This window comes from Drosophila teissieri, chromosome 2L (genome assembly GCF_016746235.2).
Source record: "Drosophila teissieri strain GT53w chromosome 2L, Prin_Dtei_1.1, whole genome shotgun sequence".
NCBI lineage: Eukaryota > Metazoa > Arthropoda > Insecta > Diptera > Drosophilidae > Drosophila > Drosophila teissieri.
In genome coordinates, this window is record NC_053029.1 from 21008235 (window position 1) to 21035243 (window position 27009).

General features: G+C 45.6%; 2 protein-coding genes across 3 annotated transcripts; one reads left to right on the forward strand and one right to left on the reverse strand.

Moving 5' to 3' along the window:
- Positions 1–1490: 1490 nt before the first annotated feature.
- LOC122621300 (cytochrome P450 9b2) lies at positions 1491–3389 on the forward strand. Its single transcript, XM_043799130.1, has 4 exons — positions 1491–1792; positions 1856–2363; positions 2427–3063; positions 3125–3389. Exons 1-4 carry the CDS (start codon positions 1587–1589, stop codon positions 3289–3291), a joined length of 1518 nt encoding a protein of 505 aa, XP_043655065.1. The 5' UTR covers positions 1491–1586; the 3' UTR covers positions 3292–3389.
- Positions 3390–6246: 2857 nt separating this feature from the next.
- LOC122621264 (protein espinas) lies at positions 6247–26401 on the reverse strand. Of its 2 annotated transcripts, XM_043799083.1 has the most exons (6): positions 25393–26401; positions 14191–14752; positions 13253–13366; positions 12558–12686; positions 7924–8127; positions 6247–7665 (listed from the first exon to the last, which is right to left on the reverse strand). In XM_043799083.1, the coding sequence occupies exons 1-6, from the start codon at positions 26367–26369 to the stop codon at positions 6247–6249; spliced, it is 3405 nt and encodes a 1134-aa protein (XP_043655018.1). In that variant the 5' UTR covers positions 26370–26401. The 2 variants fall into 2 exon arrangements, with proteins under 2 accessions (XP_043655018.1, XP_043655025.1); XM_043799090.1 differs by lacking the exons at positions 12558–12686; positions 13253–13366; positions 14191–14752; positions 25393–26401 and adding an exon at positions 8331–8724.
- Positions 26402–27009: the final 608 nt, after the last annotated feature.

Consider the following 27009-nt stretch of genomic DNA (forward strand, 5'->3'; position numbering starts at 1 on the left):
GCATTTTGTTTGTTTTTTCAGATTTTCTAGTTATAAAAAAGTTTATAATATGTTCACATATTACATATTATCCGTACAATATGTTGCTCAGCTAAATATATAATATAAGAAATATGATTTTTTAATATATTACAGAGTTTTCGTGTCACAATTAACGTATTATCTTAACTTCTTTACATATAGGTAAATTGCCGCGAAGTTTGTTGACATATAGTTTGCATGTACATGCTTCTTTCTTATTCGATCCCCCTTTCATGAATATATGGTTTCGTTACAAAGTTTCTAAGCCCGACAAAAGACAAGCAGAAAAGAAAACACAACTTATTTCGATACCAAAACCGTCTAAATATTTAATTATATTTCTTCCATTACGCTTGCGGCTAAATTGGTGTTTTAACCGTTTGCTTGTTATAATGCTTTTGTTCGTGGCCTCAACCTTCCGTCAATATGTTAAATATTCAAACTGCGGGCCCCAACATCAACAAAACTATGAGTCAAACCCGTCTCGGGCGAGGCTTACATCACAACCACTGGTGTGACATGATAAACTGGAGTTCTAGTGGGGTGACATAAGCACTGGGCGATGGGAAATGCGAAATGTTTGAGCGAACTTATCCATCAAAAATTTAACATACGAGTATAGCTTTTCCTTCCATGTGAAGAACTCGATGAAAGCTTTAGCCTTATTTCATCACCAGGTCTAAATCACGCACCCGTATCAATATTTGAGAGTTCCATTTGACAACAAGTTCAAATGGGCAATGAAATACAATAACTGAATATCGAAATACTTTCCCTTGCCACAGGAGGCCAATTCATGAAAAAAAATCAGTTATCTGCTATTTGCGTATTTCTTTCTATCGTAGAGTAAAAGGGTATACTAGAATCGTTGAAAAGTATGTAACAAGCAGATGGGAGCGTTTTCGACCATATAAAGTATATATATTTTTGATCAGGAACAACAGCCGAGTTGATCTGGCCGTGTTCGTCTACCCGTCCGTCTGTCTGTCCGTATGAACGTCGAGATCTCAGGATCTTTCTTTGTTGATATGAAACAAATTTCTACGGTATGAATTATAATTTCGTATTGAAAAATCGTTCAGTATCTTAGGAAAATATATATATTCTGAAAATATGTGTAGTGTTTACAAATGCGACTTAACTCACATTTCGTTGCGCTGTGTAGTTATTCGTTGTCACAGATTAGATTGCCGTATATATAGGCATTTGATTAGACTTTCAGAGAGAGAGAAGAGTATCTTTAAACCACTCTCCTTTAAAGTACTCGTAGATAGCAGCAAACAAAAACACAACAATAGGTGCAAAGCACAAGAGTTTGCTGTAGTCTCGCAGCCTGCAAAGATTTAGTAGGGAGAGCGGGCTGAGAGCTAAGTGATCTATGTCTGAGTTGGCAAAAAACCTGGCTGAATAAAAGCTCGAAACCTGTCGTGAGCGTATTTACCTCTTACCATATCTATACACATGTATATTTGATAGCAGCCTGTATAAATTGGCGAGTCGCGTAATTGCGAAAATCAGTGTGAAGTGATTTGCAGTGGAACAGGTAGAACACTCATTGCCCAAAAATGGCATTTCTGGAAATTTGTCTTGCCCTTGTGGTCATCGGTTATCTGATTTACAAATGGAGCACGGCCACCTTCAAAACCTTTGAGGAGAGGAAGCTCTACTTCGAAAAGCCGTACCCGTTTGTGGGTAATGTGGGTGCATCAGCCATGCAGAAGGCCTCCTTCCAGAAACAACTAACCGAGTTCTACGAACGCACTCGTCAACAGTGAGTAGTTATGCGGCTGACCTCAAGTTATTCAATGGTTACATACTGCTCATCGAAATGCAGCAAACTGGTAGGCTTCTTCAATCTGCGCACTCCCATGATCACGCTCAACGACCCGGAGTTGATCAAGAAGATCTGCGTCAAGGACTTTGACCACTTCCCCAACCACCAGCTCTTCATCACCTCCAACGAGCGCCTGATCAATGACATGCTCAGCGTGATGAGGGACCAGCGGTGGAAGCACATGAGAAACACCCTCACTCCGGTCTTCACGGCGGCCAAGATGCGCAACATGTTCACCCTGATGAACGAGAGCTTCGCCGAGTGCCTGCAGCACCTGGACACCTCTACGAAAACCCTTCCCGGCAGAAAGGGATTCGAGGTGGACATGAAGGTGCTTTGTAACAAGCTTTCCAACGACATCATTGCCACCACCGCATTCGGACTGAAGGTGAACTCGTACGACAACCCGGAAAATGAGTTCTACGAGATCGGGCAGTCGCTGGTCTTCTCCCGTGGGCGTCAGTTCTTTAAATTCATGCTGTCCTCCTTGGTGCCTAAGATTTTTAGCGTGAGTTTGCCAATACTCGTTGTGCACTGAAAAGATTATATATTCAAGCTTTTCCCTCTCCAGTTTTTCAAACTAACTATCTTCGACTCCGCCAAGGTAGATTACTTTGTTCGCCTGGTGGTGGATGCCATTCAGTACCGGGAGAAACACAATATTACCAGGCCCGACATGATCCAGCTTCTGATGGAGGCCAAGAAGGAGTCGGAGGATAACTGGACTGACGATGAGATCGTTGCCCAGTGCTTCATTTTCTTCTTCGCCGCCTTCGAAAACAACTCCAATCTGATCTGCACCACCACCTACGAACTGCTTCACAATCCCGATATCCAGGAGCGCTTGTACGAGGAGATAATCGAGACCAAGGAAGCTCTGAATGGCGCACCTCTTCACTACGACGCCGTGCAGAAGATGACATATATGGACATGGTCATCTCCGAGTCCCTTCGAAAGTGGACTTTGGCCGCCGCCACCGATCGCTTATGCTCCAAGGACTACACACTGACGGATGATGATGGCACCAAGCTGTTCGACTTCAAAGTAGGCGACCGCGTCAACATTCCCATTTCTGGGTTGCACTGGGATGAACGCTACTTCCCGGAACCCAGGAAGTTTGACCCGGAGCGATTTAACGATGAGCGAAAGGGTGACATAGTGCCCTACACATACTTGCCCTTTGGCGTAGGACCCAGGAATTGCATAGGTGAGTTCGCCAACGTGTTACGACAATGGGAAAAGCTTAACGATAAACATTTTCATTGCAGGAAATCGATATGCCTTGATGCAGGTCAAGGGTATGTTATATAATCTACTGCTGCATTACAAGATCGAGACTTCCCCGAAGACCACCAAAGATCTGTGGGGATCGGCGCGTGGATTCAATTTCACTCCTAGATCCGGATTTTGGATGCACCTGGTGCCGCGAAAATAAGTGACCTGATAGTTCCTTACTCACAAATATACATATTTTACTGCTTATTATGATTTATACATACTTTTTGATATTATAAAATAAAATATGTTACAAAATTAAAAAACAAACGCTTTTTATATATGTGTTTCATAGCTTCTATCTCAATAAATAGAAATATAAAAACAAGAAAGAGTGCCTCGATTACCAGATATAATAAATTTGTAAATATAAAGAACTTTGTTGCGTGAAGGGAAAATGAAAAAGCTTCAATATAATATCTATCCGTCAAAAGTTAAAGTGAAGAACTAGTATTACCTTTAGTATTATATGTAGAGCATTTCTGCTGTGCATATGCCGAATTGAACTCACTGCGGTTGCATCTTACCCACCTTAGGTATGTACACCTTATGAAATGAGCTGTTTAAGGATGTATAAGTTATGCAGAAAAGAGTATTACAATTACTGTTATCAATCACGAGTACGATAAATGCCACTTTAGCTGATAAATAATCGTAATCTTCGTTTTTACTCCATGATGGGTAAAAGAAAAGGCAAAGCAAGAACCAAGTTGTTTACAGCAAAGAACTTATAGCTACATTCGTCAGACAACAAAATAAATAAACAAATCGATGAGAGCTTTGTTCTCACTAGCTTTTTCGCATATCAAAATCCAAAGAGAGCGATAGATAAGATTTCAGTGTGTACACCCATTTTAATTAATTATATTAATACATAAATAGGCGTACTGGGCACTAACCAATCTAAGCTCGCATTAATTACTCCAAGTGTTAAATATGGCTTTTGTGGAAATATGTCTTGTAGTGTTGTGTCCCCTAGTATATGGTTAGCAAGGGGTCATTGTAAGAGGGGTTCTCCGGCAAGAGTAAACAACACAGTCGAATACATTTAAATCGTTATAATTAATATAATGTGTGAGTATATATATGTATACGTAAAATAGCTAGTTAGACCGGCGGCGGGCGTTCAGCGTCGTGTGCAAATTCAGACTGATTTTTGGCCTCTCCTCCGTTCTCCTTCTCCCCGTCGTATGCACTGCCCACAAACGAGCGAGCGATCAGCTGATCGCCGCTCTCCCGCACATTGGAACAAGCAGCAAACTGAACATGTATCTTCCTGGCTATCTTCGGTATACTGTTGTTCAAATGGAGGGCTAGCACCTTTAATGCTTTCGAAAAGCGAATCATTTACTTTGAGGTAATATGGCTGCATCGCCTACGCAAAAGTCCTCATTCCAGAAACAAATCTCCGAGTTCTATAATCGCACGTGGAATCAGTAAGCGTTTGGCGGATCGAATGCGATTTGTTAAATATAAATGGATTTTGTGAAATTCCAGCAAAATAGTAGGGCTCTTTGGTCTGCGCACCCCAATGATCCAGATAAACGATCCCCAACTTAATAAAATGATCTGCGTTTAGGACTTTGACCACTTTCCAAATCGCCAGAAACTGAATATCCCGAACTGGACTGACGACGAGATCGTTGCCCATTGCTTCGTTGCATTGGTAAGTAAATCCTTAAAGGTAGGACCAAGAATGCATTTAACTTTACCAGGCTGTTATAAAAGCTAATGCTAAATTACAAGATGCAGGCTTTACCAAAAGCCACCAAGAATCTATGGAAATCGGCACGCGGCTTCAATATAATTCCTGCGACCGGATTCTGGATGCAGTTGGTGTTACGTAAATAGGATGTAAAATCGAAAGCCACTCATGTTATACAATAAAATTAGAGAGAACACTACAGGCGGGTTTCTCAACTATCAGATACCTTTTACTTAGCTAGTTGGAATGGAAGGGAGAAATTAAGAGTTTCTTTTTAGTTGTACGTGGCCAGGTTTTGTGGAAGTCCGGTTATGGATGCAGTAGGTTCCTTGAAAATGGGTTAATGAAATGACAGATCAATTGTTAAGAATAAAATACACAGACATATATTTTACTTTTGATTATGTTTCCATACACACTTGTTGATATAGCATAGCTTAGAAATAAGATTTCGTTTAACTCTCACTGGTGTACAAAAGTATTCTGGACACATGCTTTTATATAACAATTTCCCTTTTACTCCGCGGAGAAAGCACGCAAATTACATAAAACGTCTGACTTGCAAACAAAGAATCGATTTGATTAACAAAATATCCGAAGAAAAGAAACCGCAAATGTGGCAAATGCTAATGGCTTTTTCTCTCTCTGTTTCACTCTGTTGCAGATGGAAGAGTTTATTTAGCGTTTTGCGTTGCCATTTTAAATTATTGCACGTTTGGCTAAGATCTGAAACAAATAATACTTTCACTCTTTCGGAGATTCTTTTGTTGGCCATCGATAGGATTTCGTTGGAGTTTATTGTTCGTTGATTGCGTTGATTGTGGTCTCTACTTTTCGTTTGTTTTGTTCGCCTAGTCTAGCTCTAGAATACCTATATATGTAGCTATACCTATGGTAATGCCCCCGACTGGGCATGTTGTATATGAATATGCAAATATGATATAGTTTTAGCTTTGTACAACGATTTCTCTCAAATCTGATCTCATATGTGCCTTCTTATTGAGTGTATTATACATGACGATATGTTATTTACAGCCACGGTTGCCATCAAATTGATATTTTAAAACTCGGGTCATCCTATTCTTATATACATTTTTTAAAATTTTCCGTAAACCATGCCTACTTCAAGTCCAGAACTACTCTTTTTTAGTTAGGGAAGAACCTTAGTTGGCAACCGTGCTAAAAACACCCTTCTTAAACCTCATTCCACAGCTATACGCTGTATAGCCTTCCGTTGCTGCTGTGCTGGGAGTTGGAATGTCGGGGTTTGCCCAGCCCAAAGAAGTTCCACACTCTTCTCAGGCATCCGGGCTTCTTTTCCGGCAGCATCAGACTCTGCTCCTCCAGGATCGTGTCCAGGATGTAGTAGCTGCTCAGGTTGAAGGGCGGCGGCGGCAGCATGGGGGGTGGTCAGGAAATCGTGCAGTTTTTGCTCTCATGCATGATCGCTGGTGCCCCGCCCACGGATGCACCGCCTGCTCCGGCGGCCAGGGACGAGTCCTGGGCCATCTTCTTCTTGCGCTCGTAGGCCAGTGCATCGTTGGGCACATATGCTACTCTTACTCCGCCGTAGTGTTTTCGCGCAGGCAGGCGGTACACGTAGTCGTCCATATCGCTCGAGGAGCTGGAGGAGCAGGTGGAGCAGATACTGGCCACGTCACAGTTGTCCAGGTTGTTCAGCAGATTCAGGGGCGTCGTTCCCACCTGTGTTTGGGCGTTGTGCAGGCGGAGGTTCGTCTGGTTGATCTGCATCTCCGAGGAGCTGCGCGACTGGTTGCGACGCCTCCTCCGCCTCCGGGCATTGGAGTTATCCGTGTAGCTCTTAGAGCGCGACATAGTGTCTTGGACGCTGTGGAAGCGCACCTCCTTCATCGGTCGGTTGTCCAACTGCTCGTCGTCCAGTTCCTGTTCGGCCGGGTTTTCCTGGTTGCGATTGCTAGCGAAAAGCTGCTCGTAGCCATCGTGAGGCAGCTCCCGCACCAACTCGTTGTCCAGCTCCAGCTCGTTGGCCAGTTCCTGGGTGCTCTGCGTCAGATCAGAGTTGCTGGGCGAGTTCAGGTTGATCTTGTCGATGCTCTGGTAACTATGTGAGTCGTCTGCTTTGGAGAGCAGCATGTCGGGCATGGAGTTGGTCAGGGTTTGGGTGTCCCCGAAGATGGACTTGTCGCCGGCACAAATGTTGTCCAGGCTGATGCCCAGCTCGGTGAGGTCAATGGGCGGGGGATGGGCCGGGCGTGGCATGCCGGGAACCCCTCCTCCGAGCAGTAAATCCGCCACTCCTGCGGCCTCCATGCGCTGCCTCTCCTGACGCTCAAGTAGATCGCCGGCACTACCCGTGGCCTTGGGGTGGCCGTGGTGAGCCTTCCGACCCGGATCCCGCTCCCGCTCGCCCCCTCTCCGCGGGGATCTAGCTATTTGGCTGGAGGTGGAAGCCCGGTGAGTGGGTCTCAGCTGTGGGCCCGAGCTCGTGTCCGACGGCGTGGGTGGCTCACCCTTGCTACAGGCGATCGAGCAGTAGATGGTGCCCCTCCTGGGTAGGAAAGGCCTTCCCAGCAGCGAGCAGCGACAGGTGCAGCAGCTGAAGCACTGGTCCGTCGCATGCCAGTGCTGCCCGTCGTGGCTCATCTGGCCCTGGTCCACTCCGATCACCTCTCCGCAGTAGTCGCAGTACTCGGCGAACATCGTGTCGAAGCACGCCAGACAGTACGGTTTGGCCTCCCGCATGATGTACCGCTGCCCGCCCAGCTGGTGATCGCACTCCTGGCAGGCGAAGTGCTTCATGTGCCATGTCCTGCCCTCCGCCTCCGTGCACTCGTCCGAAAAGATGATCTGGAAGGAGTGCAGAGGAAGCGGATAGTATCTTGTTAGCGAAGAGTACTGGATGCGTAATTATTCTAAAAATCATTAAGAAGCAGTACGAGATCAGAGTACATGACCAATAATACGGAATATTTGACAGAGCACGGGAACTGCTTTAATTTCTCTTCTACAGAAGTAAAACCTTTTTAGATTTACCTAAAGCTTTTTGTAATTCAAGAGTTTCCACATTCCCTTACCGTCTTCCCCAGAAATTTTACGAGTACTCACCTCGTCGCAGGCGGAGCAGCGCGGCTTCTGGGTTTCGGCGTGGTGCCGACCGCAGTAGAGGTTCCCGTCCCGCTGGAAGTAGATGAGGTCCACCAAGAGCTCCTTGCAGACGCTGCACACAAAGCAGCCCGGATGCCAGCACAACTGGGCGCCCAGCCGCTGGGCGAAAACCACAATGTCACCGCCGGACAAAGACTCCTCGCACTGAAAGGAGACAGCAGGGAAGCAGAAAAGCAGGAGTGAGTTAGGTAAATCGTACGAACGGGCGGAATATGCTCAACTTCTTCGAGCGATACAAATCTGCAGCGTCTGGTTGCTGCTAAGTCAGAAATATTTAAGCGACTATAAATGCTAAATAACGGTAATAAAACGCTTAAGCTCAACGCCCCACCACTGGGAAAACCAACCAGGAAAAGCCGCCAGCAAGAAAAAGTCCTGGCTCCGTGTCCTGCTCTGCGGTTCCCCCTCGAATTTTCCAAAGCGGAAATCATGCAAAAATAGCTGCCGGGCATGTGTCCGTGTCAGTCCGGTGTGCTTCTCCACCTTCCACCCCAGAAGTGCTCCTCTGTGGGGCTCGCTTTAAGCTGGGAGCTGGCTGCTGAGAAATTTCTGAAAACTAAAAGCTGAGAACTGAGAAATGCGGGCAGGAAGTGCCGCTTTTAATGACTCCTGGCAAGCCACGCAGCTCGAAACTCGTTAAATTTAAACGCGCTCGCATAATGAACTTGCTTCGCCCAAAAGGTTACGCAACCACAGGCCAATGCCTGGTGACGTTTTTATGTTCCTAAATTAAGGATTTAATTGAGTTCGCTCAAAGGTCAGACTGTTGAGAAGGATAATTCCATGCTAACTGCTCGGCTATGATGGAATGGAAATATTTTAGTGAATATAAAATTATAACTAGACAGCTGAGAATCTAGAAAGCAAAATTTTGAAAACCGCAGCCTTATGTCTATTCTATTGTATTGAGTAGATCCTTGTCTGTTTTCCAAAGCCTTAAAGTAGTTATGTTGCGAAGCTTTAAAAATGTGAGTGTGCTTAATAGATTATTCTTCCACTCATATACTGACTTATTCATAAAGTATTCAAATATTTTTAAATATGACCCAATTGAACTAAAAACACGTATAAATAAAGCCTTTTAGTTTACTTTTACAAAGAACTCTTCTTCGTTTACACTATTCCAATAGCTTTTCACACCTGTCTCAGCTCGTGGCTTCTTCGGCATAAAGCAATTAGCCCGTCCGCCTTAATATATGTATGCACAATCACCTAGCAAGCGACACATGCAGTTACTAGGAACCGGAGGCGAACCCCAGTTCCCTGCCAATTCGCACCCTCAATTTGGACACTCCTCGAGATTGCTCTACTGCGTCTCCGTTTTTGGTTGTGGCGGCTGCTGGCGCAGGCAAATTACGCAACCCCACCACAGGGCCACCGCAAAGGATTCAGGATCCAGAACGCCAATGCCAATGCCATTGCCGGAGCCGTTGCCAGTCAGCCAGTCAGCCAGTATCCTGGAAAAGGAGCTGCTGTTTAACTTTCCAGGCTATTAAACCTCGGCGCGGGCGATGCTCCCGCTCCGTGGGATGCGTCCCGTCCTGGACCCCCTTGATCCACCGAGTTGCTGCAATCAGCATTTACTTTTGCAAGCCATTAAGCATTGACAGGCGAATACCCGTGGCCCCGACTGTGAGGGGTTGATATTTTCCCGGGGCGTTAGTGGCTCCCTCTATGCGTCGTTAATTGTTTGGCAACTGCAAAAATTTATCGCCTCGGGCCACGAAAATCATAAAAACCTCGGAGCTGCGCAGGGCATACTTTAATTAGGCAGTTCCCCCGTTTCCTTCACCCGGGCTAATGACGCATTGAGGATGGAATAGACTTGTCCTTGCACTCTGGCGTGGCTAACCCCAGAAACTCCTCGAAAAACTTTTCCAACAGGAAGCTCTTTAAGTAGTTTCTGCGGTGGGCACGAAGTACTAAAGTTTTCACGGATGGACCCCAGACCCTATCCCCAACCAGTCCAAAGTCCAACCAATTCCGGCCCTAAGCTAGACTCCGCCCCCGCCATTGATTAGTTTGTCTGTGAAATCTGTGCACTTAAAATGAAATTTTTCATTGGACTGCCAGCCCGGCTAAATGTCATGTAAATAACAGCAATCGCTGCTCATTTATCTTATCAATCCAATTAATCCCAGTTGGCTGTTGGATGTTGGCTGCCGCTTGTTTGCAGGCACTCTGCGCCAGACAATTATGCTATTGACAAATTGTTGTCGGCGGAGCCATCGCAGCACCTAGCTGAACTCGGATGACCCGGGTGGGGGGGAAGTGTCCTTGCTAACCCATTTCGAGTCCGGACTCCGGACTAATCCCACTCGGAGCGACAGACTTCGCTGGCAGACAGACGGGCAAGACAGTATCCTGCCCCAATCCCGCTACAAACCCACCCCGAAACTCCCCCAAAAAGCAACTCAAATTATTAATGACGCTCGTTATCATGCCCTTTTCAGTACATAAACTTTTCGCTTAACAGCCACTGCGCTTTACCTTCGTTTGCTGGTTGTTCTTATTGTTCTTATGGTTCTGCTCTTGCCACCTAGCTGCACTGAACACAAATCAACTATACTTCTCCAATGCTATGAGTAAACAGGAAAGAAAATTGACAAAAGAGCACCTTCCACTCTTAGTAATCGAAATGAATTTAATTTTATTGATTAAAACTCTAGGAATTACTGAAGTCTTTCAAGCCTTTTTTTCTCTGTGCCCTGAAATATAAATATTTCTTGGTATAAAGTGCCGAGTCTGAGATGGTTCTTCTTGTAATTATTTCATTGTTGCCAGGACGACCTTTAGTGTCACATCCTTGTCAAAACTTTAGCTTCCGCTCGTTGCTGTTCGTGCGGAAAATCTGTCAAGAAGAGAGCTCCTCCTTCCGCCGCTCGATTCCTTTTTTTTGGTCAAAATCATTGCCAGTTGGATGTGAGACACGTTTGCGGCCCACGTTGCTACTTATTTACGCCTGACTGACTGCGAAAGCTTCCTCCCTTTGTGGATCCGGGATTCAGGATTCGGGATTCAGGATCATTGAACTTTTTCATAAATTTTCCCTCATAATTTGCCCATGCTTTCCACGCCATTCAATTGGGTGACTTCGGGATGGGGCCTTTGTTCGCATTTTAACGTCCGTTTAGCAAGTCAGTTATGGTGTGTGAATTTTAAGCACTTTTTCAGGCTGGGGTTAGCTCCGATTTTTGAATTACTTTAAAGTTTATCAGATTCCACATGACAACGAAGTGCAAAGTTTGGCGAAAACGGCCACACGATTTAATTGTTTTTCTTTCTTTCAGATGTGTGTAACACATTAATTAATTGATACAAATAACATTCCATTTTTGCATTTATTTTTATAATTTTATAAATTATTTTTATACATAGATATTATTTGTATAAATATAAATAACGCTGAAAGTAGCCAAATGCAGGTCGAATAAATATTTCAAAGCAATCTAACGTGGCTAAGATTGTGTCTATGAGTTTGGCAAAGTTGCGGGCCCTCTTACCTGACTACGTTACACTGATAACTCGGGACTCTAACGAACTCCAACCTCAGGGAAGTGTGGCCAAAGTTGGGCCACAGTCATAATAAGCCCGAGTCGTCTGCCAATTTGGACATGCCACATGAAATCAGACACACGCACACGACTCCGGGCTAGTCCCTATCCGGCGGGTTCTCATTTGACGGGGCACGTAGCAGACGGATTCAAGGACCAGACAAACGGATCGGGGTTTCAGAACGGCGAAGAGGATCCGACCAGCTCCCAGACACGCAGCATGCGGCACAAAGTTTTTAATAAGTTTTACGAGTGGCGAGTGTGAGCACAATAAAATCGAGCTGCCAACTATCACCCGAAAAAGTGCCGAGCTGACGATGACCAAGTGCACATCGCCATGCCGGCTCCAACTGGGAGTGGAGGAGGTCTCCGACTATCAGCTCATAACAATGCAAATTTCCAGAGCAGGCCAGACTGTGAATGGACGCAGGAGGCACTGTGGGTGCCACCTCTGCCACTATTTTACTATGTCCCACTGCCATTGTGCTTTAATGCCATTTCATTCCGTCTTTGGTCGGCAACTCCATTCGGTTTCCGCGCGAGGAAAACTTTGGAAAAGGGGAAAAGCTATTACTGCCACTGTCATTGCGACTCTCTTAGCCTTTATGTTGTCAGAGCCAAGTCAGTGCAATTGTTTTTGCAACAACGTTTTTCATTTTTCCTCGCCCCTTCGCCAGCTGAGAGTGTACTTAATGAAATCTTTTTGTCATCTTTTACTCCGAGACGTTTGAAAGTTGCCAACACCGGTCGCCCCGCACTCCGCACCCCGCACCCTGCATCGCCCACCCACTTATCCCATTGTTTTTCCGGGCCATTGTAAATTTTTTCTCTCTTTTTCCCTCTTTGCGACCGGGCGAAGAAGGAATCTCTGGCGCAAAACTTCGCCCGGCCTGGCACAAATGAAATCGAAACGAGTCCTCATCTTCTTCATCATAATAAAATGCAAATTTCTGCAACAATTATGTCCGCAGGAGGAGTGCGAATAGGAAAGAAGGGAGTCAAAAGTGTTGCCAAACTTACCCCCTTGCAGGGTCGCTCGTCGGACAGCAGGCGGACCGCTCCTCGGCCGAGGGCCTCCCGCTTCCTTTGGGCCGAGAAGATGCGCAGTTCCTTGCGCTCCTCGTCGCTCAGCGAGTGGCAGTAGCGCACCTGCAACAGACACGTAGACATAGACGAAAAAAGTTAGTAGGAAAGTAGTCGGCTTCTGGGTTCCTGAATTTTAATTAAGGCGACTCAAAAGGCGGTGGCAAGTTTTTTAATCTCGCCGGGCCTTTTCAAGGGAGCCCTTTTATTGTACACTCAATGCCGACACCGGGGTAATTATAAATTTGATGCTTTGAACGTCTTTTTCAACAAACACTTTAGAAATAAAGTTTTTTAAGGGGAATAAGTTAACTTTGATTCTTAATTTAATTTATAATACTCCTCATATTTAAATATTCTTTCTTCTCGAATCCGTTGAATAAAACATCCCAAAAGCAGATTATATTAATCTTGAATCAATGCAAAAAGAAGTATATACTTATTTACTCTAAATAAACGCCTTTTAAATAACGAAGATGGCGAAACGTATTTTCCATTCTTTTACAACTAAAGTTATTTTTCAACTAATTTTGAAGTGGCCAGTGCCTGCTCTGCCCTGCCCATTGTGTTCATTTTCGTTCTTTTAGCCAGGCCAGAACCAATGTTCTCGTGGCCCTTTACCCAATACTCACTTCGTTATCTTGCGGCGGCAGCTGGTGCAGCAACTGCTTGACACGATACTTTTCGCCGGGACTGTTGACGTAGGGCACTTTGTCGTCTGGCAGTTGACTGAAGTACAAGCGGACCTGGAAGTGAAAAATGCAAACCGGAAAGGGTGATTAGCTCCCGATTAAACCCAAACTTACTGATATGTGATATATTAAATTTGCCAAGAAATAGCGAGGCAATGGAACGCCTGTTAAAGCGGATTCACGCCCACAAAATCATGCAAGTGGAAAGAGTCGCAATGCTCATGGGAAAATAAATCGAGGAAAAGGAAAATTGCAGGCTAACTTCGGCTTTTACCAGGAGCTTTTATGTAAGCCTCCGCCCCGAAAAAATATCGACAGGCAATTCAAGCTTTAATTGCCGCCAAATGTATCGGCAATTTAATTACAAAACGCTTTCGCTTTCCACCAGATACAAATACCGATGGCGATTCGGGAGCGAACATTTCTTGCGTTTTCAGCGTAAAATTAAAGTGGTGTCCAGCCAATTTCCTTAAACTCTCAAGTGGCCAACGACCAGACCTGAACTGGATTTGGTTTTGGCTTGGGAATACCATACGGTTGTGAGACCGTGGAAAATCGATGGAAAGCAAAAGCTGGCAGCGGGTGGTCTGCGGCCCCAAAAGGCCACCACCTCGGACTACTACTTACACATCGCCCGAGATTTCACTTTATTTGTTGCGACAAATCGGAACACATGTATGCTCGTACTCGATACTGGGCCTGTTTCGGTGCAGACGCTCAAAAAAAATGTTGTTTTTATTATAAATAAATAAATCTTGCTTTAATATAATAGAAGAAGCAATAACTTGCGTGTAAGATTTGAGGTATGGATGTTAGTTTGACCTTTTTTCATAAGCTTTGTTCGACCCCCAGTCACTTTTGATGAGGGCATGTCTTACCTGATCAGGCCGCAGACCCGGCGGCACCCAAGTGTACTCCTCGAGGGCACAGCCGCTGTCGTCGTCCGACTGCGAGTTCCGCTGGAAGTCCAGCTGCTGGTGGTGGCTGTGGTGGAAGCCATGACCCGCAACCGCCGCCGCCGACTTGTAGCTGGCGGTGCGGAGCGGGGAGGCCACCGAGTTCAGCGGCAGGTGGCTGGGCGGCTGGCAGTGGCGGCGCTGCAGCGGGGAAACAAAGCGACCCGCTGATTCCGGGGCCTCGCCGCTGCCCCCACTGACTCCACTGCCCCCGCTGCCGCTGGAGGCGGCCGAGGGCACGTCCAGGTGGGCGGTGCATGCCACCTGGCTGACCGCCGATTCGGGGCGTTGCGAGTGGGAGGCGAAGGTCAGGCCCGTGCCGCCCGCCTCAATCTGCAGCAGCTCGCTTTCGGTTTGCGTGTAGTAGCTGCTGCTGGGCGGATGGTGCTGCTGTGGATGTGGCTGCGGTGCCTGCTGCATGTTGCCTGAGGAGCGGGGTGCAGGTGTGGGCTTGAATTTCCCGATAACTTGGTTGGACTGGGCGCTGCGGAAGATATAAAGCGAAGGGAAAGCATTATGAGGTGCCCAGATTACGAAACAATCATTGGATATGGTTTCTAGTTTTCTGAAGTGTATAAATCTAGTCAAAAGAAAGCGAGACTGAACTGTAAAGTTAATACTCCATGAATTTCGACTAGTTTATATTTGGGCATGGTGGAAATACAATTTTATAGACTTTGTCTCATGGTTGTTACTTTATCTATTGAAAACTCGATTAAAAGTACGTTTTCGTTAAAAACCTGTTTGAATTGGGTTAGAAGCGATTTTTTGGGATATCGACCATTGAACTCAGATCTGATGCTGGAATCTTAGTCCTCTGAGTTGACATGAGCTGATTCGCTTTAGCAACGCCAATTATATCTCCTTCTTACGTGTACTGAATGCCATTCTCTCTATCATGCCCCTAAATCATATCTGACTCCATCTGCCCGACTCATTTGCAATTAGACGGCTGGACTAGCGGAATACGTATTCGTTTTGAGAGCCCGCAGGTATTTCGAATGACTTTCGAGTGCAATTACGGCACAGCTGCATGCGTGCCATTGTCCAATCAAATGCCCGAGTCCCGAGCCCCGAACCCCGAGCCCGATTTGCAATCATAAGGTTTGCTGCTTGCTCGCTTGACCGCTGCCCACTGTGGAATCTTCTCCGCGCCGCTTTCTGCGGTACTTTCACTCGGTTTGTGGCACGCCGCGCGATTACGCAGCCAACAGAGACGGCCGACAGATTCCTGGACATGTTTCGTCTCAGTTCGGCCTTTCCTACCTTATTTCTTCATGTGGCAATTAAAGACATTTGTTTGGCTCAAAGTCGAGCGACTGTGAGTGCTGTGTGAAATATTAAACGTTTCATTCACTAACGCCCTGCATATCGAATTGCGCAACATTCGGAGCATGAATAGCAGCCATACGGCGCCATTCGGGCTTCCAGAATTTTTATTTACTGATCAACATGAGAAGAAGCCAAGACCAATTTGCCATTCCACCGAAAGAGACCCGCTGGTTTATGCAAATCGAAGACAAATCTCATCACAATCGGAGTTTAGCCTTCTACTAATGAAGCTAAACCTACAGAAAGTGAATGCCACTCCGGGTGAAGATGGTATTGGTGGCATGAAGGTACATTAGCTACTCTCCATGTGTGCATTAGTACCACCCAGATGACCAGGAGCCATTAACACCTCCATACGGACGGTTCGGCGTGGAGAAAGTTTACGACCACTCTTTTCTTTCTTTGTGGCTTGCAATGCAAATTTTATTTTCTTGGCGGGTAGGCTCGGTGCCAAAAGTTGATCGATCACAGGGTACTTTCTAAACCAAATCCAACTGCCACCGGCCAGGGCGTAATCTGTCACCCGATGAATTGGTAACTGTCCGATTGTCGACTGGCGATTGACTTTGATAGCAGAAAACAGCGGTCAAGCGCCGGGCCAAAAACTAAGAGCCACGCCAGATCAGATCAATTCCAATTCCAGCTCCAGCTGCCGAATATGGAATGGAATATGGCCAACAGTTGTTGTTTGGCTGCCACTTTTCGGCCTAGACGCGTTCCGGATTTCGGTTTTCTCTTTTCGGCCAGAGAAACCTGTTGACCGTTTTCTACACGGGTGCATGTGATTTCTGCACTAAACGCCACTTCGCGAGGCGCAAAGTACGAAAAATACGCAAAAATGCCGCATGACCAACTACGGATGGCGGCCTGGACATATACATAAATTTGGGTTAGGAAGATTTGGAGTTTATTTGGTTTGATGTCTGTCATTTCCTTGATGGCCTGTCGCAATTGCGCACGTCTGAGGATAATTAAAAGTAAATTATTTGGCACTCCAATCGGATGAAAATGGCCAAAGAAACTTGGCTCAGCGATCTACAACTGGCAATCCGGTCTTTTTGCTTGGCCAACACCGGGTAGGCGGCATCATTTTCGGTATTTTGAAGACACTTTTGGGAATTATATGCGATTACCCGTTTTGTAAATTTGAGTGCAGAAAAGTGCACATAATGTGACCACGCTTGTAATGGATAAATGGATGGTAAATATTAAAAATATTTACTTTTCAATACAATAAACACTTCAAAAATAAAAATAATTAAATCTTCCCTCTCCTGGTTTTTATAATTTTATTATCTTTCCCAATACATAACAACATCTTAACTGTCTTAACTCTCTAAGCCTATTTAAAAAGTTAAATTCCAAATCGATTTCCTCATCTTACGAGGCTCAGCTGCGATCTGGTCTAACCCAATTTAATCCCATTCGCTGATTATTAACGGACTTATTTTTTTAGCAATTTCATCACGTTTTGTGTTGCACAAATGCCAAATCCCAGCCGTAATAATATCTCAATTTAGTGCAACACTACAATATCGATGCCATTTCTATTCGTTCCACCGATTGCCGCAGCCGTAGTGTTTCCACGATTTCATTACATTTTAGGCACGCAGTTTTCCCAGAAATATCCGCAGCAGGAACACGTAACTGGTTCAAAAGCATTTGGGCCTCGCTTAGCTCAGATATCAGAAAACCCGTTTCTTCCAGTGAGGCTCCTATTCTGGGAAACGCTAAATGCACTACGACACAGAGCGGCAGTTGAATGCAATTGAAGCAGCAGCGCCAGGAATCGAAATTAATACGTAACATGCAATTCTTAATAATTGAAAAGAGTCGAAGCAGCGAATCCGCATTGAATTACTTTCACAATTGGCCGAAAGATAAACGCCGTCTCGACCGGGTTAAGCCGGGTATTAGGCCTAGCAATGCTTGATTATCCATGACCAGCACACGATCTCCGATCTCAGATCACCGATCTGCAATCACCGATCGAGCATCCCATTTATATCTGGCCAGGGGGCGTGGCCCCGCATTCGGGTCAGTTCGGGGTAGGGCCCATTACGAAATCTCGTTCATTGGCCCCCCAACTCGTGACCTTGTTGCGTTGCGTGTTTCATTGTCTGGCCCAAACGACTCCCAAACGGCTCGGCGGAATGCCGCAATTTATTCCCCTATGCAGCTGAGTTTCGGGTTAAACTGCCGCGTTTGACTGCCTTTACGTCACACGAATACCCATAGCCCCAACTCCAACCCATCGGATACGAAACCGGGCCGTAAACCAAACAAAAAGTCCGTACATGCAATCGCGTCATATGTTGCACGTGTTGCTGTCGCTCGGCATTTTTATGCATTTCGACTTGTTTTCCCTCAGCTTCTTCGCTTTCTTTATGGCTTTTTGTCCGAGCATGAGCACATTTTGTGTGCCTGTCTGCCGCTCGAACCTCACCTGGAGTTACCTGGAGTCACCTGGCCGGGGATAACAGTGGGTCTGGGATTGGGTCTATGCTGTGTTTGGGGGCCAGTCGGGCCCGTTGCACGAGTTCCCCGGATTGCAATGTTTGTGTGTGTGTGTGTGTGTGCTGCAACGCCTATTTAAGTACCGCCTGGTGATTTAGTGCAGCGTTACCGTTATACGGTACACGTTATTCGCCACTCCAGAGCCCCGGCTAGTGATAAGCCAATGCGATGAGCTAGCTGCCTGCATCGCATCATGCAGTGGCGTAGGCGCAAGATATTTTCGGGGGATCATAGAAATGAGGCAGTCCCATATGCACCACTTAAGACAATGATTATATGCATATATTTCTAGATTATAAGCATGCATGGGACGATTGTATCAAGGGATTATTTAATCCAAAATAAAAAGGTTCACTATGTACATGTTCATAAATATTGACTAAATTCCTATCGGGGAGTCCTAAGCCCCCAATCCCCCTTTCCGCGGATGCCACTCCCTGATATAGATGGCCAAGTCAAACAAGAGCATCGTAGTCAACAGCTCAGCATCTGGATCTTCGTTTTCAGCAGCGGCTGAGATGCATAATTAATCGGAGGGGCCAAAAGAAGAAGCGGCGGCCAAATGCACTTGGCCAGCCCACACTAGCAGTTGCGATTTGGGAGCAAGTTGCTGATGCTGTTGCCGCTAATGTCGCGGCATTGCATGTTGCTAGTTGCATGCCGCATGTGAGGCGAAACCCAACTCCACTCCAGTCAGGTTTGAGTCGGGTTTGAGCCGATTCGCGTTCGTCATTAACAGCTTTTGCTTAATTTTATGCAGCAAGCCGCCGCCCTCCCACTCCCCGTACCCACTTTGCGTGCCACCAGCCTTCCAACGTCCTTCTTGCCACGCTGTCAACAACATTGGACACGTTTCAGCGATTTCCATGTTGCATGGCTCGCTCTAATTTATGCAAAATGTTGTTCTTTTTCTGTAATTCGCTTCGTGTATTCGATCGCTACTTGTTCACTCTTTTTGAGGCGTCTGCTCGGAGGTATTTTTCAGTTTTCAGCGAACTTCAATACTTATGGCCAACTAGTTGGCTGGCATCATTAAGCTGCCACGTTGATGGCCAAGTTTTTGTAGGCTTAGTTTGCCGCCTTATTGATTTCCCTGACAAAATGCTCTCTGTTGCCGGACTTTCATGTGTTTTTAATTGCCTTCGAGCTGGAGAAGCTTCATATGGATCCGATTTTTGAGGGATTGTACGAGTCGGGTTCCGTTGTTCTGAACTCGTTCTCAGCATACAATTGAACCATTTAGTTAGCTGTGAATTCCTGGCCCAAAGATTACTTGCCAATGATACGAAGCTCCCACAGGTCTTAGACATAAATTAAATATCTCCTCTAATTTGATGTACTTCGCTTAATGATGATGATGATGATTGAAGCCGGTGATAAATGTAATTGCTTTCTTGGCAACATTCTCTTCGTGTCTCTCCCATCAAATTAAGGCACATCAAAGCAAAGATTACATTTGGGAATCGGAGAAGGCACACAGAGGTGGCCACAATAAGTTGATTAAATTAAAGTGCGTTAAAATCCTACAAAATAATTGACGCAGCCCAAGTCTCTTTTCGGAGAAGCCCAGTGAAATTGGACTAGCTCAAAGAAGGCAGAACAAAGAACCCAGTCAAACAGCCCAAAAACGAAAAAGCAGAGTACAATTTATTGTCTGTGTTCGTATGACAGCTGAGCAAGTCAAACCGAGCGTGAATCGCGAGCAGAGTTCCAAAAGATAGATGAATGGCTTAATGGATGTACGACCAACAGGTGGGCAGGGTTCTGGCACCGGCTTCGCCTGTTGGAACGTGGGAACCTAGTTTCGACTGCGACAACCCCGGGATGGCCAAAAGCAATTACCGAAAATAATGCAACAGTCCAAACACTTCCTCGGGCGGAGTGGTTGTCTTTCCTGTGGTTGCAATGCACTGCGTTCACCCGAGTCACCTCAGTCACCTGGTTCCCCTGATTCAGCTGGCCGTGACCGCAGTGATGGAGCAAGTGCAGCCATCTATGACCGCTCTGGTTCTACTCTTTGCTCCGATGATCAGCAAAAAGGCCGAAAGGATGTTTGGTCCCATAATTAATGATGGCACTCACAATAGGCTCAAAACGTTGAACTGTTTTCTCACGCACTTCGAGTTTTCAATTTCCAACTTCCAATTGGAATCCCATTGGGGTGTATGTGGATTATCTTTGCATGCGTTTGATCAGCCGCCGAGACTTCCTTCGTGAAACAAGCGGACTTACGGACAAGCGGACTTGCGGACAGGGGGACTTGCAGACAAACGGACAAACGGACAAACATGGCTAACTGTAACTGCAATGGCAATCGCCATACCAATGGTAAAATCGTGTAGGTCCCTGCTCAGAACATGACAACTGACAAAAGCAACAAGCATTTGACAGACAGGCGACAGGGAGGGAGACGGCGATACGGAAAAACGGTGTGGGACAGGGACTGAAACTAGCAAACAAACATCGGAATCAGCATCTGCATCAGGCTACAACAACATTTCAATTAACAAAAGAGCAACCAGGGGCGGCGGGCTGGACGGCTGGGAAAGTCGTCTTCTAATCGCCGCCTGTCAAAATAAAGTTGTGTAGTGCATCACTGGGGAGCCTCCTTAGGCCCCAAGACAGAATACACCGATGGAAACTGATCCATTTTCTTATAAATACAATCTTGTGCTAGTTTTAAGCTTCAAAGTAATTTAATGAGAATGATATAAAATGTCTTTCCCGTTTATTTAAAGTGCTTTGAAGTTTCTTTTAGTGCACTGTCAAGTCCCCAGCGTTTTCTAGGCGCATTCATGTGTATCTGCTAAAATGCGCAATTAAGTCATCAAATGTTTCGCCTGAGTGTCCAAGCAACTTGACATTGCCACAACCACACAGCCATCCTAGACCAAGACCCAGTTCGCATTAGACTAATGCATTTGGGTGCAACCAGGAAGCCACCATCCAGTCCGGTCCGCATTCTGGTCTTGTGCTGCCGCAGAGAGCGAAATTGGCCAAGCGCGAAAGCCCCACTGCCGACTTTTACTGCCTCTGCCTCTGCTAATGAAGCCTGAATGGTCGAGGCCGCGAACAGGATCTTGTTAGAGCGTCTGGGCTAAGAACGACCACGGGCAGATTTCCACAGATCCACAGATCCGTTAGGAGCTGGGTCCAATTTATCAGTTGCTATTTGCAGGGCTAGCCGAAGCCGTGGCCAAGAGCCCATCGGCGTCTCATTAACGCTTCCAGTCGCGTAGGCGGCGCGACATGTGTGGATTCGTTGAAACGGCCGCGGATTGATGCTGGCGATTGTGTTTGAATTGACCCAACTCACGTCCTATGAAAAAAAAAAAAAAAAAAAAAAAAAAAAAAAAAAAAAAAAAAAAAAAAAAAAAAAAAAAAAAAAAAAAAAAAAAAAAAAAAAAAAACATTTTTTTTTTTTTTTTTTTTTTTTTTTTTTTTTTTTTTTTTTTTTTTTTTTTTTTTTTTTTTTTTTTTTTTTTTTTTTTTTTTTTTTTTTTTTTTTTTTTTTTTTTTTTTTTTTTTTTTTTTTTTTTTTTTTTTTTTTTTTTTTTTTTTTTTTTTTTTTTTTTTTTTTTTTTTTTTTTTTTTTTTTTTTTTTTTTTTTTTTTTTTTTTTTTTTTTTTTTTTTTTTTTTTTTTTTTTTTTTTTTTTTTTTTTTTTTTTTTTTTTTTTTTTTTTTTTTTTTTTTTTTTTTTTTTTTTACCATTTTCGTTCTATGCACTGGGAAAAACGATTTTATCTGGCCACTATTTGTTCTGGGTTACCGAGCTGGCAGCGTTCCACCCTTCAAGAAACAATCACGTTCTCTAATCCCATCATGGGCACTTAGATCAGTTTCTTTGTAATAGTATGCAGTTTAATAGTCTCGTTTTGGAATGTATTCAGCTTTACATTAAATTAAATATTCATTTTTCCTGATGTAGAGTATGCCGTAGGTAAATGTACCGGGCTGACAACACGTGTTTTTTCAGCTAAATTGGTATCTGAAATCGGAGGAGTCGAAATGCATCCATCTGCGAGACGGCTTTCTCCGCATAGTGCCGCACAGATGGGGGCGAAATTAATTTGCGGAAATCTCGACGCTCGAGGCTAAATATTCAGATACATTATCTGAATCAGCTCAGATCGGGGCGATCGGCGGCGATCGCAGACCTCACAGCTCCAAGTGACATTTGTGCCAGTTTGCTACTTGGCTCAATTTACATTTGTTTCTCATTAAGCCACCACCGTCTGATTGATGGCAATTTTTAAGGTTTGTACTTTTAGGGCTCCCATGGAAATCAATGCGTTGTGTGGGCGATTGGAGATCTAGGCAATGCCACTTGGTAGTTCTCCAGGTCTAGCCCCAAGTTGCCACAATTTGGCAACAATTTGTAAGGGGCATGACAGCACAAAACGGCTTTTATATTCGCTTTCCACCTACCTGTATTTGGGCAACAAAGTGATGGCCATTAAATTAATTACTCGGGCTGCGCTCTCCTCCGATTTTAATTAAAAGTAAATTAAGAAAATTAAACGCCATAATGCGGCAAACTGGTTATCGACTTGGCTAGAACCAGGAACCTAAAATGCTTTACTTGGCTTACACACGCTCCCAACCAACAACCTCTGACTTATGGCCACTAAATTGACTCCAAACTGATACTGAGCTCCTCAGATGTACATATGTACCGAACGGGGCATCCGAGGAGAAAAGAAAATCATAATCGGCCGGCAGAACAGGAAACATAATGAGCTTGCAAAGAAACGCCCTTCAATTTAGCCAGCCCTCCCCATTCCCCTTTCCCTTTGGCCAACGACTTGTTTGGCTAATTTTATTTGCGGTTTTCGATTTTATTTCATCAACACATTTTTTGCTTTACAAAACACTTAACTTCTTCTTCTTTTTCGAGCCGCGACTTTTAGATTATAAATTGAGTTTGCCCCAACTCGAGGGGAAATCAATCAACTCTTCTGTCTTCTTCCTCATTCACTTGTAAATCTTGCGTTTTGTTAATGCGTTTTATGGATTTACGATTAGGTGTTGAATCAATAAAACGCGGGTTCTGACTACCCAGCCACTTTGAGACAAAGACTGGGTCCCTCAAGATGGCTTATACAACATTTCGGGCTGAGATTGTGTCACACATTATGGGGGGTTGAACTTTCTACAGAACGAGTAGTGGTTTTGATTGGCTTCGTTCGCTGACAGACAAAAAAATTGGCCAAAACGCCTCGCAAAAAAAATTATTTCAACATTTTTTGCTAAAGAAAGGCCAAAGAAAATCAGCTCCACTTCACTGGAGCGCTGAGCATTGGAGGGGCGTTACTTGATGTGTCCGCGAATCAGTAAAAGTCAGATTAAGGCCCAGACCCTCCTGACCATGCCCCTTCCCTTCACGATTGTAGGCCTTTTGCCATTTCAATTAAAATGCCATATATCACGGCCAAACGGCTTTGGCTCCAACTCCATTCCATTCCACTCTTGCCACTCCCAACAACTGCGCACATCGAATGCAATTAAAATCAAATCCGTAGCTCATTTTGAAATCAAAGCAAATCGTAGACCGATAAGTCCGGAGTGGACCTCTCGGGTGGTCCATGGACGTGGACTAGCCCCTTGCTTCTGGCCAACTTCAATTAGCCAGGCTGGAAAAAGAGGGCCGCTGGCGAACCCTACTTATTTACTTTATTGTTGAGGTTCCTATGCAAAGTGCTTGGTCGGCAAGGCGCTTAATTACGCTTTAAGTAGCCGACAATCAATATTGGATTTAGTTTATTTAAACTGCGAATTTAATAGCCTCACTGATTGTGAATAGCTCGAGAGGATGTGGAAATGGATGTGGATGTGCATGTGGATGTGCGTCTCAAATTACAAAGTTCTGTTTAAGGGAATTTGATGGCTCTTACCAGCGATATTTAATGGCTGCACCCAAAACAAAAATTAATTAACACTTTGCGTAGATTTATGAACAGAAGTCCATGCAAATGAAGTCTGCACGCGGAATGCAGAGAATACAAAAGATGGCAAAGATGCCGAAGATCCGAAAGATCTGGAAGATACAGAATACCTTTCCCATGAGGGGCACTCAGTGAGGCGGCAAAGAGAACTCAATTTATGATGTCGACGGATGGAATTTATGAGGCTGCAGGATGCCAACGCAAGGTGACGGGCGAGCGGAGGAGAAGGACCTCGAGAGGATGGGCTCAGTGGACCTGAAGTTCTTCCAGCCTTATTTAACCGCTGCTGTTGCCACTTAGCTGCATGCAATTCATTTTGCAGTTAACAAAACTCGACAGAAAGAGCGAAGGAGGAGCACGTGCTGGCCACAAAGTTGATAAAGAACTTTCCGGTGCCAGTTTTGCAAAAAGTCGGGCATTAATAACACCTTCTTAGCGAGCCCAGAAAGTCGCCTCCAGCTGACAGAGCCTCTTATGGCGGATTATTTGTGCCATTATTCGAGGGCGACCTGTAGGATTTGAACTTTCAGTACAATTGAAAGTGATACGCGTAGCCAACAAAGGCTGTTGATCAGGTGCAAATTATAAACTCAACGCTCTATATATCGTGCTGGATTCCTTAAGTTTTAATAAAATTAATTTATCGAAAAATCTATCAAATGTATGGAGCGATGGAGAGAAACATGAGTCGTGTTCGATATGATCCACTTATTTCGAATTCTAGTTGTTTCTCAGTGTTCCATATTAACTTTGCAATCTTTAAATATTCTACAAACCAAAGGCCGAAGTACAACACTATTGCCCATTAGTTTGTTATCTTTCAAGCAATTGCAATTGTAGTCGCTTAATTGTTTGGCATTCGTATTTCTCTTTCAATAGTTGTAAAAACAACATTGGTAGAAAGTTGCAGACCCACATTTTCAAAGGCAACTAAAAGGTATTAAATTACCCAACACGAAAGCGGGCATTTTCACTATTATTAACTTAACATTTTAATGTGATCTGCCGTGCCTATAACTTTGGATAGCCTATTTCATTTAAAGAACTTTAAAGTATGATTACAGTGATAAGAAAACGAATCCTCCAGAACCCAACTGCAGCTCAATTTGGACCAGGAATACGGCGCATATAAAGCTATTAAGCAATCATCAAATTGGGTTGTAAACTCCCGACTGCGACGCCCGTTTTATAGTCACTTAAATTGGAAAATGCAAAGCTCATCAAATGGATTTCAAATTAGTTGGCCACATTCCCGCCGCCAGCTCCGATTTCCCCCGCCAAGTTATCGCCGAGAGTTATGGCCATTAGAGATAGACGGTGGAGACTTACATTTTGGAAGCTGTCGCTGCCGGCGGTGGCGGCCTCTTTGAGTGGCCATCAAACCTGGCCAATTGTTCTTCAATATCGCTGAGCTGGATATCGTCGGCAATGGCCTTGTTGGAGTAGCAGTGGGCTTCCCTCCTTCGCCTGTCTACCTCAAGGAGCTGCTCCGTATCCTTGGGATTTAGCCAAACGGCGTTCCTGTTGCGGCAGCGGTTCAGGTTTCTCAGGTCGCCAAATGGGAGGACCTGCTGCACCTGGATCCTGGCTATCTGGGAGGGCGTTAGGCTGCCGGTCAGCATGGCCACCTCCACATCGTCGTCGGTCTCCCCGTTGCAGGAGATCCCCGAGGAGTGAAACTGCTCCTCGCTGCTCAGCTTCCTCTGCACGCAACCGGTAGATTGGGTCACTGCCATGGCCAAAGTGCGAGCAGGGGATTCGTTGGGCAGCTCCAGGGCTATTTCGTAGGGTGCCAGGGTGATCGTGTCCTTTGGCCTGGTCTTGGTTCGTACTGCTGACTTGATGATGCACTTCGCAGGGGGATAACTCCTATTTTTGGAGCACGTGGACTTGCCCAGTTTCCTGGGCGTCAGTTTGGTCACCGTCGATAGCTGGGACTGATGTCCAGCTCGTATCTGCGGCATTTTCGGTGGCTGCACATGCTCCTCTAGCCGCTCCCGGCTGGCCAGGCGCTCCCTTTCCGCTGACACAGCCCTGCGACGACTCCGCCGTATGCTGGGCATGTTCCGGGGGAACAGCTTGCCCGCCTCCGCCTGGGAGCTCTTGGAGAGACTGTCGCAGCTCCGGTGGCGGGTGGGACTGCCGCTGCTGGCGGTGGTGGTGGAACTGTCGCTAATTGTGGTGGCCGTGTTGGCCAGAACCGAGGAGCACTCGCTCAGATTGACGATGTCCCGGTAGTTCCTCGACTGATCCTGCTTGCCCACCTGCGGCAGCCGGATCTTCCACCAGCGCTTCTTCGAGAGCATCGCGGTGAGAGAAACGCGCGTCAATCACTGGTCGCGGGCCAATCAATCAATTGACACATTAACGAACGGGGAACACCTCAAGCAGTTGGCAGGTATGCGGCGGCCTGCAATTACCGTCGTTAGCAATTAACGGGCGATCCGCTTGCTCCAATTACGTGCACTCGCGCGCGGATTGATACGTATCGGATTGGATCCTATCTGAATTCCTGGTTCACGGAAGAGCAGCACTCGCACCGATCGCTTCGGGGCTGCTTAAGCAACTGAAGATCGTAGAAAGTAGCTGCTGGCCGAAAGGCGGGTTTTGGCCAGGTTGGTGCAGGTCATACTCACCACCGAGATGATCGCCGCGTGCTCCAGCCAACTCACCACAGCTCTCTTTCTCTCTATCTCTCTATCTCTCCCTCTCGCTCGCTCTCGTGACCAAAACAAGTGCAGGTAAAACAGGTGGCACAGGTGAGTCGAGTGGATTTCGGTTGAGTGCTTCTGGTTCGAGCCAGAATGTGGTCGCGTTTATTAGCCAGTCATTGAAGTGGCAGATTCTGGTAGCTGCAACTGGTTGGTGCAACTATCTTCGGGCCATTTGACACATTTCAGGCCGTTTGGTGATTGACCCATTTCAATCACGGTCAACAAGGGAGCG